This window comes from Ciona robusta, chromosome 2 (assembly GCF_009617815.1).
Source record: "Ciona robusta chromosome 2, ASM961781v2".
Lineage (NCBI taxonomy): Eukaryota > Metazoa > Chordata > Ascidiacea > Phlebobranchia > Cionidae > Ciona > Ciona robusta.
Window position 1 is genome coordinate 823,437 of NC_143236.1, and position 16,360 is coordinate 839,796.

Sequence of the window (16,360 nt, forward strand, 5' to 3'; positions counted from 1 at the left end):
AGAAAAAAAACACTACCGCTACCCATTTAAAGAAAAATAAAAACAACATTTCATATCGTTGTGATGCAAAATCAAATCAAAAATGAATTTTCAGAAAATATTTCATTTTCAAAAGTTGTAAATTGCGTCTTTAATTTCGTTATGTTGATCAACACAGGATAAATATAACGTAGAGAACATAAAATACGCCAAAATTGGTGTCAAAAAATGACGTGGTGCAAATTTAAAGTCAACAACGAAAAAAATAAAACGCAGGGGTGTGCTATGCTTCCTTGGACAAGACATTTAGCGGCAATTGCTTCAACCCAGTTGTCACTAATTGGTTGTTTAAACTATCAACCATATATTTAAAAAATGAGAGAAAAATAGTAAGTTACATTCATTCATTCACATTCATTCGAAATTCAGTCATTTGCACTGAAGATAATTTATGAGAAGTGGCTTGTAAGAAAACAGTGTATAGCTGTAACTTTTTTTAGCGGCCCAGTGTAGCTGTAACTCCAACAATTACTATTTTACTGACTGTCTAGCGCCACCGTCTGATTGGCCTTTATAATGCCTTTCTCCTGTCTGTTAGGCGAACGCCGTTTTCTAGTCTACTTTATCAGTATAGGTTAAGGGCTTGCATGATTCTGTTAGAATCGCCATTTTAGCGTAAGTGTTTAGATTTAGTAATGCGTTCAGCTAATAACATTGTTTTATTTGTTAGCGACTAAACATAACTGTTTTTAATCTCTCTCTGTTTCTGTCTATCTCTCTCTTGGGCTGTCTCTCTGGCAATCTGGCTAATTTGGTTGTGACTTTGGTTATTGTTGGAATCTGGCTATCGTTTATGATTTGCGTATAGTCAATACACCATACACATATTCATGAGAGAAGAGCATTATTACAGCCGCATATTTACCGCTAAAAAAGCAGCCCCATTCGAAAACGTAAACCTTGTAAAGCTAATATCTATGTTTGGTTATTACAAGTTCATATACATTTGCAGTATACAATATTTACCAATTGATGTTCAAACATTACCCGTTTCATGCATAATATAATGTAGGTAACATGTTAAAAGCCAAAACTATAGGACAAGGGAAAAATGTTTAAACTTATATTTTAAAGCGTACAATATTACTTTGTGTGATTTACGTGTATTCCTAATAATAAATTTACTTAATAATTAAAATAATAATGATTTAAATTGTCCCGTCTTACCCTATGTGTTTTCGAACTTGTAAAATTTCACCTGTTGTGCGAATCGCTAAATATCTCCTCGTGTGTTTTATTATATTTTTTCAAATTGTTGTCATTTAATAAAGTAATGGTAGTACTATATTTCGTAGTATATCCCAAAAACCGTGATGTATTTTGATTTTGGAAATATTGGGCCATATATACTTAAGTGTTCCATCTTTCCCACGCTCTACTATAAGTTAGGCTCTCTTGTTTATTTCATTCCTTCCTCCCCTTGTTACTGCTTGGTTATTACTAGCTTTGCGAAGTATATCTGTAAAGTTAAGTCATTGCCACTAGATTTATTTCATGCCTTTTTCCGTTTTGTGGCGTTTCGAGTATATAACTTCACGATTTTCTTTCACTTCGGTTTATTTACATCCTTCCTCGAGTCATCACGTGGGCGAGAGCAGCTACATCTCCCATTGTCTCGCACCTGTGACGACATATAGTCGCCATCAATTTTGATCTTTCAGCAATGCATTTTAACATTGCAATGTAAAAACACGCACAGCAGCTGCAAAGACGCTTGAATGCAGTGTTGGCATGGCTGACTCGATTTCAGTGAAAATCTTTAGTGTATTCAACATATCGTTTCTAAGTTTCAGAAAAAACCTGTAAAAACACGATTGCTTCCTTTATTCGACAATTTCAGTTTTCTTTGTCATGTGATGCCTGCTAGACTAATCGATTAAGCCATATGTGATGGGAACAGTTTGTTTTTAACGCCGCAGAAGTCTTTTGATGCTTAATGGTGCATATAGCCTATTCTTACTTTTGCATTGAAAGTGTATTAAAAAAAACTATATTAAAAACCGGTGTTAATGGAAAAAGAATTTTTCATTTGGTGAAAATAAGTGTAATAGAAGGATGGTAATTTTAAATGCTTTAATCAAATTAAACCAACTTTGTGAACTGCTACTATAGGACGCTGTTTGGAAATCGCTAGATAACTCACCTCGTGTTTAACATACAAAGGGTGGGGTAAGGGCACCTTAAGCACCTTATATCCAAATATGGAAGTCGTGAGAATAAGGTATTGTAATTCTTTAAATGTTCTTTGTTTACCACCAAATGGGTCGAAGAAATAGAATGAAAAGGTGTCCTATCTTCGCCCACCCTACTATATTTATTTTATGTGTTGTCAAATAATAAGGGTATGATATAGTGGGGTGGGAGAAGATGGGACACCTTTTCATTCTATTTTCTATTTCCATTTGGAAGTAAACTAAGAACATTCAAAGAAATATAAAACTGAATTCTCACGTCTCCAATAGACTATTGTTGATTGTTTAAAAACGATCAGGATATTTGGATATTCTGTGCTAAATGTGTCCCATTTTCCCCCATCCTACTATATTACAAATTCATGGTATCACCCAAATAAAAACCTTTATATATTTTTAATTTTTGAATATTGGACAATGGACTTAAGTATCCTGCAGCACTATATACATATATTTGCAAATGGCATGTGAATATTGTTGGTTCAGATAATTTTGGTTTAACCATGCAACGAAAACACAAGAATATCATAACAGTAAATCTTTGTCGGTTAAGCTCTTAGGAATCGATGTAAAACTTCTAAAACCTTTTTCATTCTAACGCCGCCATCGTAACAAAAAAAGAATTTCGCAGAAATATTAAGTCCTTTATTTTTCGGTAAATTAATGGATCACGTGACAATTCCGGTAATCATTGTCACGTCATCCCTGCTAGACTAATGGATTAAACCATATGTGAAAGAAATAGTTCGATTTCAGTACAACAAAATATGGTAATGCCCAAAAGTGCGTATAGTTACTTTGCATTGAAAGTCTATTAAAATACATATACAGGCGTATCGTCAATAATGTATTTGAATAACATAAAATATAGCGTTTAACACAATTTTGGTCGGTTCAAGGCCTTTATACTTGAATAATGCTAACTAGTAGGGTGGGGTAAAAAAGAAATTTCTAGTACAATTTTAGTACAAATTTATGGTAGGCCTATCACCCCAAAGTCGTCATGTATTTTGAAATTGAAATATTGGGCAATATGCTTAAATGTTCCACCACACCATACACATATTTGCAAATGGATTGTATATTGTTAAGTATGCTTAAATAGTATATGCTATAAAGAAAACGGTATAACTATAGCCTGTCCAGAACAATTTGTATTTATTTTAATATAACGTATGGTTACTTAAGGAGGATAAGTGTAAAGAACGGGTGCTTGTGAAACAATAGTATGTTGTTTTTTTCTGTAGATAAATTGAGCATCTCTAAGAAACCATTCATGATTCTTTTACCATGAAAAAGAAAAAAAGATTTTTCGCTAAGAGAGAAAGAACGTGCTTTACGAGAGAAAATAAAAGAAAAAAGAACCCCGACTTTTGAGGACATAAAAGATGGAGATGATCGTTCATATTTTCATCTTCTTCAAGTAAGCAAAGATAAATCATCATGAATCGCAAAGTTCTTCTTCTCCTCGTCTTGGTTCTCGTCACCGTTCAGCTCTCGAGTGCAAACGCAGATGAAGCTGATAATGTTGTGTGGTCAAATTGGCAACATTGGAATCAAAAAGCGGCGAAAACACTTAGAGAGTAAGTTGTTTAATGCGTTTTACCGCCGGCTAGATAATGGAAAGGGTAATAAACGTCTCGCGTTGTTGCCTTTTTGTCATACACCTTGTGCCCGCATACGTGTTACACAAAATTAACTAATCCAATATTTGTTCACTATAGAGCGAAATGCTTTCCCAACCAATATCTTTATAACCTTTAGCTTTATCATAGTGAACTTCAAGACAGCTATTATGATCAATTCGGTAATGATGAATAGCAATGGTAAGTTTAGAATTCTTCTACTGTTAAAATGATGTTCGACCGGAAATATTTTAATAGTTATTCTCTGTTTCAGAACTTCATGACTTTTGCGTACTGCTGCTTGACGCAAATAAAAAATAACGAACATTATTGGTGTCTTTTTTCATAAATCTTTGCTACCTAAAATTTAGCTAGAAGGTATATCATAAAATGTTTAGGCAATTTCAATTAAAGGCTATATACCTTAGCATGATTGAACGTAGGCATAGTTCTGAGTGAAGCTGACACATCACATGCACAGAACATATAGCATATAATGTTATATATTTTTTCAAATGCAACAGCAAAATTCAAATTAAATAAAACAACAAAGGGAAGGAATTCAAACCAAAACGACAGTCGCTATAAAATACGTGCATGCAAACTGAATTAAAAGAAAGGCATTAAATGAAAATTGTGGCTGCTAAACGAAATATGAGCACGTTGTTTTTTCTTTAAATATCACAAAATTTACTGACTTTATAGAGTGTAAAGATATGACAGGGAGATAATAAGATACTTCTACAAGTCACCCATTACGGATACCTTTTTTGTATTGTTTGCCAAACCTTTAAGGGTTTGTTTTTAATTTTATAATTTATATCTAAAGGGTAATTCAAACATATTATACTGATATAATAACAAGGTAATTACCCTGTTTACAAGACGTTTTTAGTCGTTTTCTGAGTCGAGTCCTCCGTAGTGAAGGCGATCGATCCTTAATCCGCATAGACTATAATGGTTTACGGGTCGGATTTAGCGATCGAATCAGCGGGAATGTTTGTATAGGCCATGGCCTACTGAATTGAGTAGGCCATGTATAGGCATATAACACACTTATGCAGTGAAAGTAATGTTTTTGAAATATGATAGCAGCAGCAGTGCGCGTGTAATCTGGCAACAAATTTCCATGATAAATCAATCATACTTAACCGACAAATGAAGTTTGCGGTTGAAATACGTAAAACCAACTGGGTGATCGTAGTATTCAGAGATTTTAGCCGCTATTTGACTTTCTACTGGTGCCGCTAGCGTAAAATTCGAACACTCCACTAACTATAGTAGATTCCAATTATAAAAAAATGTATTTAAAACAAATATTAGTTATAGAAACATTCCTATTCGCCCAAAATAGTCATTTGCACTTGGAGATAATTTATGAGAAGTGGCTTGTGCGAAAAAACAGTGTAGCAATACCCAGACTTGGAGATAATTTATGAGAAGTGGCTTGTGCGAAAAAACAGTGTAGCAATACCCAATTTGTAGCAAAACGTAAAATCGACTATAACGGGCGTTGTACCTATATGCTACACGAACGATACATCACTTTCATCATCTTCTTGTTAGATTTGGAGAGAGACATCGTTTAAAAATATGTTATTAACTGGAATGAATGAATGAATGAATGTAACTTACTTTATCCTTGCGTGGCCGGAAAACGACAGACGTTATAACACGGGTTTAACACCTCGTGCCAGCTTACGAGTTATCATGTATGTTACTTTGTGGGTGATTATTTTTTTGTTGGATTTTTGTATTTTTTATGTATGGTAATGGCGCCCTCTATAAGGGCCATGGCGCCCTCTATAAGTTATAGAGGGCGCCATGTGTATGGCTGATAATTTAGACAACCCATTAGTGATCACCGGGTTGGAGCAATTGCCGTTAAGTGTCTTTCCCAAGGACACATACGCCAACAATGGTAGCAGCGTCGAGCCTTGAATCTATTACCTCTGGGTTACAGGCAGAAGCGCTAACCACTATACCACGGCGCCGGTGGACTAAGCTCTCTTGTTGTTATTTACTTCTTTACCGAGATTATATCTAATATGATATTATATTAATACATTTTAAATATAATATTGGTGATATCATAATATCTTTTAAATTTAAGTTTAATATTGGTTTTTTAATCAAAATCTGCACGTAAAAATACAGAATCGAATCCTTTCGTATACAAGGGATGAAAAAACTTAATGGTCAAAATTCTCGATTTTTTGTATTTACAGCGGGAATCGATATTAATTCAGTTTGTTTTTATTTTGTCGTCAGATGTTTTACTATCTGTAAAATTTAACGTCAAACTATTTTAATGTGCATCAAATGTGCATGTGTCTTTAATTTGTCGTTTTAGACTCTCCAAATAGACCTAAGAAATGTTTTATGCAAATTTTGTATTGAGTAAACGTGGACCACTTGCTAGAATATGGTTGGCAGCACATTGGGACAAGAAGCTAACCAAAGCTCATGTATTTGAAACAAATTTAGAAGATAGTGTGGAAACCATCATAAGTCCACAGGTAAGCCCAAGCGTCCCTGGCATAAATAACTGACCACCGCAGATTCGAAAACAAACAAACGCTGTCACAAACGTTGTTGATCCATCGTAGGATAAAGGTAGTTAAATTAATATTCATTGTAGATGGGACAAGTCTTTACTTGATCGCAAACGTTTAACTTCTAACCTGTTTTCAAGCTCCTGATGGCTAAATAATCAAGGGGACAAACGGACAATCGCTATTATGACGCAAACAATCAACGTGTGAATTGCTATTATGTCGTAATCAATTGCCAGGTCAAACAATGGCTATTATGATGCAATGAATCCACTTGTGGATCCCTACTATTTCGTAATAATTATGATGTTTGGCTGAGGAAAACATTGTAAATATGCAGCAGTGCTACTTCTGGAACATATTTAGGTTGTTTATTACCGCCCACATTGTTTAGAAACTTTAGAATAGGATGACATCGTCTGTTTAGCCCGTTGGTGGCTCTTTATTTTCTAAGTAGGTAACATTGAATGTGTTGCTTTCGCTTTGTACGACGACGCACGAAAAGGCTAAACTAAGGCGCACGTAAAGGTCAAGTAGAAAGCACATCGCCTCGAACAAACAATTTATATATCGGTCAATCTTTCAAATACGCACAAGGAAAGGATCAACGCATAACACTGACGTCTAGCGTTAAGCAAGCGTAAAATAACGTCAATCGCTGTTTAAAAAATGAAACTACGAAGTGTTATGACGTCACGATTGTGTTACGTCATAATAGGCTTAGCCTCCGCACTACATTTCAAAACTCGGCGCCTATGTTAATGTCGCATTTGAAGGTTATTTGCAGTTTCACTTTGCAGCAATTAGTTAAAAAACTTCTTTGTGGCTTTCCCAAAAAACATTCCAAGATTCACATGTCATTGGGTTCCACGATATTTAAAGGTAAACACCATTAAATGAAGTTTCATTATAAACAGGTGAAAGTAGGATGTTCTATTTGAACTAAATGCTGGTTGTCTTTGCTGCAGCACACAACTATAAAACGCTGTGCCTATGTACACCATCTTACATATTAAGCTATGGAACATTAAAGGACATATTTATATCTTACATTCAGGTTAAAATGGCACTTCGAACATCGGGTCATCTACTACTTGGAGTTGTTCGTATTTACAACAGAAAGGCAAAATATTTGTTAGCTGATTGTAATGAAGCATTTGTGAAAATTAAAATGGCATTTCGGTAAGTGTTTAATGTTGCACTATTCTTTGTTTTACATATTTTGTTTTAACTTATTGTAGTTCATTTACTCGATTTTCTAGCTCTGCGTTTGGTCTAAAAATTATATGTGAAAAACATATTATCGGTTATTCGGTTGTAAAATCCCGACAGTCACATATTCACTATTTTATTGTCTTTTTTACAAACTTTCACTCATTGTTGTAGACCTGGTGTGGTTGATTTACCAGAAGAAAACAGAGAAGCTCAGCATAACCAAATTTATTTGGTAGAAGATTTCAACAGTTTTGATGCTCCATTACCAGATATCAGGTATGCTGCTGGTTGGAATCTGTATTGGCTTGATCTTATAATCCTGAAATTATGTGTAGTGATATTGACATGGATAGACATTTGGCTGTAGCAACATTAAACCAATCTCGAATTGATGAGATAACGATGCCAGATGAAGTTCCAACTACTTTAAGATTGGATGATGGGTTTGGAGGTAAGTGAAATGTGGTGATGAGTAATAACACTACTACCAAGTACCCACCAACAAAGTTAAGTATTTATGTTTTATTAAGCGTTATGTTGTGGAACTATTTATTATATTCAGTCACACATTCACATATTAAATGTAGGCCAAGTGTTATAGACTTTATAGCAGTGGTTCCCAACCTGTGGTACGCGTACCACTAGTGGTACGCGACAGTCTTCCAGGTGGTACGCGAGTACATTCTGTGTTTTATTAGACCAAAGGGAGTTCTTAGTTCAGGTGGGATTGATTTTGAGTTTTTTGAAGATTTTTCTTTTTTCTCTCACCACTGTGACGTCATAGAATGTCTAGGTTGGACTTGGAACACGCAGTGAGTTAGCCTAACGTGGGTGTTTGTTTAAGGAAGGTTTGGTACTGGCAGAAAAGCATAGGGTCAGCTAAGTTAATCATGCGTGTTTAGTACGATTAAGTCAAGGCAGTTTTTGCTTAAGATTCTTTCGGGAATAGAATGTATGCTAGGCCTACTGATATTAGTGTTGTTGGACTGTTATTTGACCAGCAACTGTTGAAGACGCTAACGGTCATAATGACCGGCTAACGGTCATTATGAGGAGTCAGATACCATAGTTCAATTTGAACACCCCTAGCACTACTTCTATTTTGTCTCATTAGATTAGTATAAGTCGGGCTAAATTTTATATCATGTCCAAGCGAAAATATAATCCAGAGTATTTAAAATATGGTTTCATCTCAATCGAACACAGAGAAGAAGTTCTTCCGCAATGTGTGGTCTGCATGAAGACCCTTTCCAATGCGTCCATGAAACCCAGCCTGCTCCAACGTCATCTTGGAACGAACCATGCTGATAAGAAGAACAAAGATCAGAGCTACTTCCAGCGACTTGCGGAGAACGTGAAGCGGCAGCGCTTGGACAAAACTGGCCTATTCCACCAGAAGGGGGCAGAGATTGTCAAAGCATCGTATGAAGTCGCTCTTCTGGTGGCTAAAAGCATGAAGGCTCATACCATCGCAGAGTCTCTTATAATGCCAGCGGCAAAGATTTTGGTCAGACGTGTGATGGGAGAGGAGTCTGTGGCAAAGTTAGAGAGTGTGTCCCTCTCTAACAACACTGTAAAGCGCCGTATCGAGGAAATGTCAATTGACATTACCGACCAAGTGATTGCGGGAGTAAGAGCCTCAAAATTTGGGTTTGCAATACAAGTTGACGAATCGACAGACGTTACCAACTGCTGTCAACTACTTGTCTACATCCGATTCACGCAGAACAATGCTGTGAAAACTGAATTATTGCTGAGCCAAGAGATGTGCAGTACAACAAAAGGAAAGGATGTTTTCAACGTTTTAGACAATTTCTTCAAGCTGAATGAACTGGATTGGGGAAAACTAATCGGATGCACGACAGATGGGGCTCCGTCTATGCTTGGTCGAAAGTCTGGGTTTCAAGCCCATGTGAAAGCTATGTCACCAAACGTCACCGGTGTTCACTGTTTCATACACAGATTCGCCCTTAGCGCTAAGGTGCTCCCACCGAAGTTGTTATCGTGCTTGAACCGAATTATCAAAATGGTAAATTTTGTCAAAACGTCAGCTCTAAATAGCCGGCTGTTTAAGCTGATTTGTGAAGATCTCGGCTCTGATCACACTTGCCTTGTCTATCACACAGAGGTGCGCTGGCTCTCCAGGGGGAATGTAACAAAGCGTCTTTTTCAATTGAGGAATGAACTACTTGTATTTTTAAGGGAGAAGGATCACGATTTTCGAAAATATCTGGAGGACGAGGAATTTATCATAAGATTGGCTTACTTGTCAGACATTTTCGAAGCCATCAACCACTTAAACCTGTCATTTCAAGGACCAAACTGCACTGTCGCAGAGTTTATTTCAAAACTGGGAGCGTTTGTCCTGAAGTTGGACCTCTGGAAGAAGAACGTGGAGAGCAAGCAATACGGAATGTTTAAATTCTTGACAACCCTTGACAGCGCTCCCAATGATGAAGTTTCCCATGAAATCATTGATCACCTCTCACTGCTCAATGCTGAGTTGAGGCATTACTTTCCGGATGTGACATGTTGTGCCTACATGACCGATCCATTCTCTGTTGATCCAGCCGACCTGCCTGTCGGGACTGGGGAGCAAGAGGAGCTCATAGATATCCAGGCTGACCAGACAGCAAAGACGAAACACAAAGATTGTTCTCCAATAAACTTCTGGCTTAGCATGGCCTCCTCGTACTCGACGCTAGCTTCTCACGCTATTCCCCAGCTGCTAATTTTCCCTTCAACGTGGGAGTGCGAGCAAGGATTTTCATCCCTGATGACTATCAAGTCGAAGAAACGAAACCGACTTTTTGCGCCCATGCATGACTTTCGATGCGCTGTGAGCAAATGTATGCCACGCATCGACCAGCTAGTGGAAAATAAACAAATGCAGCCATCGCATTAAAATTAAATAAATTGACTTTTGTTCTTTGTTGTTATTTCATTATGTTGTTCTTCTTGTGACTGGTGGTTAAAAAACAATTCCATGCATCCCATCAACCCTGGCTGATGCTACCTAGTTTAATAGAATTTGTTATTACACCTCGCATAGGTCAAATACGCGATTATGACGTCATAAAAGGTGGGGGAATTTTTTGACCGCCTTCAGCGCGCGTAACTTATGTAGGTGGTACGCGAGCACAGCATAAAACCTCGAAATGGTACGCGGGGTGAAAAAGGTTGGGAAACACTGCTTTATAGTTATTGCTTATGTGGTCATAGGCAACACACTGACACTGTATATATATTATATATTAATTTGTTAACTGTTCCAGATGACATGATGGGGTTTAGTAAAGACATGGATGATCAATATGCAGCTGGAGATCTACAAAATATGTTTTATAAAGATGATGATGGGAGTAAGTGGTTGTAAATTATAAGAAGCATGTTTGAAAACAGCAAACCAAAGAATAATCTATAAATTGAAGCTGCACTGCTTAATGTATTTTTCTTTGTGTTTGTGGCCCTTGTGGTTTAGCAACAATTCAACAAACACTTTTTTATGACACGTTTACTAGAGTAGTTTAAACCCGCAGTGTTTTTTAAAAAACGTTGTTTTGCTGATAAACTCTGTTTAATCTTCGAAAAGATATATAATAGTTATGTCTTGTATGTTATTGTTTATTAAAACATAAAAATAAAAATATTCATTGAATTTTTTTTATGTGCAGAAGGTGGGTTTGGAATGGATGGTGGTTTGAAAGATGGCTTTGGTGGAGAAATGGGAGATGGAGTGCTTGGTAAGTTTATATAGGATGTTGGTGTGTTTGTTATATTGGGAAAATATTATTAATGTCTATTGTTAGGTGGAGGTTTCATGCAAGGACCTGGTTTGTTTGGTGAGGAACAAGAGGAAGGATTCATGACAGAGAAAGGAAATGATAAAACTACAGATGAAACAATAGTTGGTATGTTGTTGTGTTGTTCAGTTTATTGTAAATACTTGTTCATATAAACTTTGATTGTATTGAATGTGTACAATATACACACATAGCAGTTGAAAGGTATATATTTGATAATTTTATTCCACTTCACAAAGTTGATTGATTGTTACAGCTATGGAAACAGAAGGCGCGATGGATAACCAAGTATCATCTCCTCGTCAAAGTAATAATACTGAAGTTACAAGTGAAGCACAACATGTGGAAGAAATAATTAATCAAGTAATAAATCAAACTTTTATCCTTACACTACTGCCTGTTCAGGTTTAGCACATCATCTATATCAGAAATTTTAGTTTTATGCGAGATAAATAGAAAACCTGCAGCAAGCTGTTTGTGTGGAAAACGATGTTTCACCCGCTCCTATAGCTTAGATTATTAAACTTAACTACATGTATGTTGAAGTTGCAACATTTTTTTTAGGAGGAGAAAAATACAATGGATATAAACAAACCAAGTGAGGTTGAGGTTCAACCTGTACAAGATGAAGCACAACTGACTATTAACGAAGAAGATGAACTTAATAAAGATCAAACAACTTTAGTTCCAAATGAAGATGAAGCATTCACACTTGGTCCACTTGATGTCTCAGGTAAATATATTGAATATACTTGAATGTAACTTGCTTATGAGATTTACACGCAGGTGTTCGTGACCCCCGTGTTCCACGCAAACGAAAACTTGTTGTTGACCACTTGATGGAGCTAGATGGACAGACAATGAGAGAACAGCTGAAAGATTTTAATGACATCGTAACAACTTTAGATATGGCACCACCAACTAAAAGGTTGATGCAATGGAAAGAGATGGGAGGTGTGGATAAATTGTTTTCCATATCATGCAAGACAAGTGCAGATATAATAAACAAACAAGTAAGAAATATTCATTCATTTAATTTATAGATGACATGATATTTATTCATTTGCGATTCTTAGGTTTTTTCTGGTAATCTTCATCATAATATCCCGGGAGAGCTTGTTAATATCACGTATTCACAACTTCATGAACAGTTTGGTGATGTTTCAAATGCCATGGTAAGTTTTAAATATACTAATATCAAGTACATACTTCATTGTTTATCAGGTTATTTAAAAAAGTAGTTGTGTTGATATACATATAGAATGGTGAAACACTGTATCTGTATGTTTCATGTATCTAAACTTTGTTGATAACTAGGATGATACAACATTTGAACAACGTCGAGATGAGTATGAAGTTAACGCTCCAGATGTTCTTGATGGTCTTGATCAATCCAACAGTGTCCTCATGCAAAGAAAAGATCCTTCAATGAATCAACAGAACACAACGGTTAGTATTCTTTATTATATTTTAACTTGATTCAATTTTACACATATATACTTTAGACGGATTACAATTCTGAAGATGATTACGAACCATACAGTGTAAGACCACACAGCGTTGCTTCAGTTGGTGTCGTAAGTCCCCACCCATTCTTACATGGCATAGAACAAACAGAGCCAATTACAAAACAAGACACAAGTATATCATTACAAGATACACTCATTCCCAACCTGGAAGATTCGAATTTACAAAATCCACCACTCACTGATACAGGGATTGGTGATTTGCTTTTACCTGCAAGTCCAGGTTAGTTTCTATTTTGTTTTCTCTTAGTCTTTTAAAGATGGTTTTAATTTCGTTTGAAGCCAAGTAGGAAGGAACTAATATTGTAGGAGCTAGGGTTTAGCTCGAACGCGGCTGCAGTTCTAGCCGTATAAGGAATAAGCGATAACTTAATTAATGCTCTCCACTTAATGAATATATACAGATGTATTGACGATAACGCAAATCATAAATGATAGCCAGATTCCAACAATAGTCAAAGTAGAGCCAAATCAGCCAGATAAAGCCAAATCAGGAGACAGATTAAAAAACAGTTATGTTCAGTCACTTATTCAAATAGAACATTGTTAATAGCTGAACACATAATAACTAAATCTTAAACTGTTACGCTAAAATGGCGATACTAAGAGAACCATGTAAAAGCCTGTACTGAAACCCAGACAAGAGTGATGGCGTTCGCAGTGCAAAGACGGAGAAAAGCAATATATAAGCCAGTCAGACGGTGGCGCTAGACAGTCAGTAAAGTAGTAATTGTTGGAGTTTGCAAATATTATTGCACAGTTGTTAAAGCTCTTGTCTTTAACTGGTAGGGTTCAAAGCTAGGTGTCACTACTTTTGTGACTTGAAATATGACCTGTGTTTTCTAATCTGAATGGCAAAGTTATTGCATGTGTTGTATTAACAGCAGGTGAAGATGAATCGTTTGCTGATGATGTCGATGATTTAAGATGGAATAAACGAACTCAAAATTTACTTCATTCATTACAGGTAACTATATAATAATGATTGGATTATCTGATATAAACTTAACTTATGACATTTGTTTTTGTGCAGCAATCATTTAAACACGAACAAGAAGTTACTTTCTTCCGAGTCACAGAGGGTTCTATGAGAAAACAATCAGTATCAAAGTTTTACTCCCTTCTTGTGCTTGCTAAACAAGAAGCTACTCTATTGGTGCAGAAACAAACTTTTGGCGAGATTTATATTCAGAAGGGATTAAAGTTTGATTCCATCCTTATGTGATTATTGCTACATTTTCTCTTGATATAAGATTGTAAGTGCTGCTCCGAGAGAGGTGTGGTCAAATACTGATTTCAATGTAAATAGTATACCAATGTTTTATCAGCTGGGCGTTGAACTTAACAAAAGGCACGAGTTTTTAAATGAAATTTATTGGTTGTTCTATCAAAGTTTTTAGTGAGAGAAACCCGCTATGTTTTTAAAACAGCTGCTTTGTACACTCTTTCAGCGGTCACAGGTGCACTGTAGCCAACAACTGCCAATTTAATGTAAATAAGTACAATGAAAATGTTATTACAACACATGCGTGTTCTTGTGTTTATTAGAAGGAAGTGTTTATTACAAATATGCTTCATAACTATTCATAGAATTTCAGTGTCAAGTATCAACACTAGTGCGAAGCTTTCGTGATTCGTTGATTCCACCACAACATAATTTAACTATACGAAGATTCCAACCCAAAGAAGGAGAAACAAAATTCCAAATCCGTTAAAAAATGATCCAACCATGGCCATCAGAACCTCCTTATGAAAGTCTCGTGTATATTTTGTTGAGGTCACCTGTCAATTAATAAGTTTTAATTAAACGAACTTATTTTATTAAGCATATTATAACAATACCTCATAGACAAAGAACCATGCTGTAAAAAAAAGTCCGATACCGAGTAGAATTAGAGTTAGATGGGGATATATAGCAGGGTTCACTGGCGAGATGTATCTGCTCATGTTAGCAAGGTCCAATGCAACATCCTAAAAAATAATTACAGAATAATCAATGTTGTATTAAACTTGCTTCCATATACTTACCATTATTATTTTGTTGGTTAAATAATTCCAATGGTAAATGCAGCAAATTCTAATAAAACCTAATTTATTACAGCAGCAGCAGCAAAACAGTTTGGAAACAAAATTTGAATTATATGTTATGTAAAGACTTGTTTTAGTTAAATGTTGCAACCGTGTTATACTGATAAAAGTTACAAATAGTTTATTTTATGCTGGAGTTCTTCATGGTTTTCACTTTACAGACCCCCTTTCCTTTAATGGTAAACGGCACCCCCCTATAACATGCAACACAATTATTATCTGTGTTTAGATCAGGCTGAATTTTTTCAAAAACTTTTTTCTTTGGATTCAACATTGAATCAGGTTCTCCATCATATCCTTCAAATGAAACTTTGTCACCCGGCACTGCATCCTTTGGTGGGTCAATTATTTCAACCTTTTCTGTTGTATTTGCACACATCACCATTGCCTGAGACAGAATTCCTCTCATTTTTGCAGGTTTAAGATTGCACATAACAACAACACTTCTATTTTCCATCTCATGAATAGGAATGTGTTTAACCACGCCAGTTACCACAGTTCTTGTTTTATCTTCACCAACATCAATTTGTTCAAGATACAGAGAATCAGCATCAGGATGATGTTGGACAGAAACAATCTTTCCCACCCTGAAATCTAATTTTGAGACCGTCACTTCAGAGTTTTGTTCTGGCTTGACTTTTGGATTATTCTTCTTTTTCTCTTTTACTTCCTTACTTTTATTTTTTACTAAGACATCCTTTACTTTTTCCACCTTCTCAATAACTGTCTGTGGTTGGTTAACGGGACTAGTTATTGAAATTTGTTTGGTTCCATTTGCAACTTCTGCTTCACATAATTTACGTTTCAAACCCGCTACTTGTTTCAGCAATTCAATATTTTCACCTTCTAGCCGACTTTCCATACTCTTAGCGAGTGATATTGTCACATCTTGTTTGGCAATCGCAATATTTTGGCGCAGAATCTTTAACTTTTCCTCGGTTGTACTAATCACCTTGTTAAATGCCTCAATCGAACACTGATGCGACATTTTTCTGAACATCAACATTAAACAGAATCCACGTCTTCACGCAACGTTCCGCTCCGATGACTTCGGTCGACGTAGCAATCTTAATGGTACCCTGTCACACTATTATTGGGCACGAAGGGGATATTTTGATCCATTTAAGGCAAGTACTGGTTACCAGAGTTCGTATATGTTTATATATATTTACGGTAAAAGAGTTTAATTTAAAATATTTATTTGTAATAATAAAAAGTCAGATAACACTCGCCAAATTCGGTAAATTTGTTTTGACTCTGCCCTGCTATTATCTAAAATTACGTCACAAAAATCGGGTTTCCAGCACCCCGCTGTGC

The 16,360-nt window shown here is 36.0% G+C and overlaps 4 protein-coding genes and 1 long non-coding RNA gene across 7 annotated transcripts; 3 read left to right on the plus strand and 2 right to left on the minus strand.

Moving 5' to 3' along the window:
* The first annotated feature begins 2,245 nt into the window (after positions 1-2,245).
* On the plus strand, positions 2,246-4,186 carry LOC149739528 (uncharacterized). Of its 2 annotated transcripts, XR_016384422.1 has the most exons (4): positions 2,246-2,260; positions 3,479-3,814; positions 4,007-4,057; positions 4,131-4,186. It is a non-coding gene; the product is annotated as an uncharacterized LOC149739528 (long non-coding RNA). The 2 variants fall into 2 exon arrangements; XR_016384421.1 differs by lacking the exon at positions 2,246-2,260 and having other exon boundaries at positions 3,012-3,814.
* A 1,969-nt stretch (positions 4,187-6,155) lies between these two features.
* LOC149739529 (double-strand-break repair protein rad21 homolog) lies at positions 6,156-14,477 on the plus strand. Its single transcript, XM_089872603.1, has 15 exons — positions 6,156-6,375; positions 7,469-7,593; positions 7,798-7,902; positions 7,962-8,077; positions 10,902-10,988; positions 11,301-11,369; positions 11,436-11,537; positions 11,686-11,792; positions 11,994-12,162; positions 12,216-12,442; positions 12,506-12,604; positions 12,747-12,878; positions 12,935-13,178; positions 13,840-13,922; positions 13,989-14,477. Exons 1-15 carry the CDS (start codon positions 6,232-6,234, stop codon positions 14,178-14,180), a joined length of 2,001 nt encoding a protein of 666 aa, XP_089728729.1. The 5' UTR covers positions 6,156-6,231; the 3' UTR covers positions 14,181-14,477.
* LOC149739530 (zinc finger BED domain-containing protein 5-like) lies at positions 8,222-10,565 on the plus strand. 2 transcript variants are annotated; one of them, XM_089872609.1, is made up of 2 exons: positions 9,453-9,519; positions 10,086-10,565. In XM_089872609.1, the coding sequence occupies exons 1-2, from the start codon at positions 9,492-9,494 to the stop codon at positions 10,529-10,531; spliced, it is 474 nt and encodes a 157-aa protein (XP_089728735.1). In that variant the 5' UTR covers positions 9,453-9,491; the 3' UTR covers positions 10,532-10,565. The 2 variants fall into 2 exon arrangements, with proteins under 2 accessions (XP_089728734.1, XP_089728735.1); XM_089872608.1 differs by having other exon boundaries at positions 8,222-10,565.
* Positions 14,467-15,118, minus strand: LOC149739532 (dolichyl-diphosphooligosaccharide--protein glycosyltransferase subunit TMEM258-like). Its single transcript, XM_089872625.1, has 3 exons — positions 14,984-15,118; positions 14,798-14,926; positions 14,467-14,737 (listed from the first exon to the last, which is right to left on the minus strand). The coding sequence occupies exons 1-3, from the start codon at positions 14,984-14,986 to the stop codon at positions 14,618-14,620; spliced, it is 252 nt and encodes an 83-aa protein (XP_089728751.1). The 5' UTR covers positions 14,987-15,118; the 3' UTR covers positions 14,467-14,617.
* LOC149739531 (aminoacyl tRNA synthase complex-interacting multifunctional protein 1-like) lies at positions 14,467-16,119 on the minus strand. The gene is made up of 3 exons (XM_089872622.1): positions 14,984-16,119; positions 14,798-14,926; positions 14,467-14,737 (listed from the first exon to the last, which is right to left on the minus strand). Exon 1 carries the CDS (start codon positions 16,047-16,049, stop codon positions 15,165-15,167), a length of 885 nt encoding a protein of 294 aa, XP_089728748.1. The 5' UTR covers positions 16,050-16,119; the 3' UTR covers positions 14,467-14,737; positions 14,798-14,926; positions 14,984-15,164.
* Positions 16,120-16,360: the final 241 nt, after the last annotated feature.

What these genes read in the sequence shown, in the direction of transcription:
- LOC149739531 (XM_089872622.1), bottom strand. Translation starts at nt 16,049, where the DNA reads ATGTTGATGTTCAGAAAAATGTCGCATCAGTGTTCGATTGAGGCATTT.
- LOC149739529 (XM_089872603.1), top strand. Translation starts at nt 6,232, where the DNA reads ATGTTTTATGCAAATTTTGTATTGAGTAAACGTGGACCACTTGCTAGA. An exon ending in TACAGATGAAACAATAGTTG is followed by an intron (nt 11,538 to 11,685) that starts GTATGTTGTTGT and finishes TGATTGTTACAG; the next exon opens with CTATGGAAACAGAAGGCGCG. An exon ending in GCTTTTACCTGCAAGTCCAG is followed by an intron (nt 13,179 to 13,839) that starts GTTAGTTTCTAT and finishes TTGTATTAACAG; the next exon opens with CAGGTGAAGATGAATCGTTT.
- LOC149739532 (XM_089872625.1), bottom strand. An exon ending in CATGGTTCTTTGTCTATGAG is followed by an intron (nt 14,738 to 14,797) that starts GTATTGTTATAA and finishes ATTAATTGACAG; the next exon opens with GTGACCTCAACAAAATATAC.
- LOC149739530 (XM_089872608.1), top strand. Translation starts at nt 8,771, where the DNA reads ATGTCCAAGCGAAAATATAATCCAGAGTATTTAAAATATGGTTTCATC.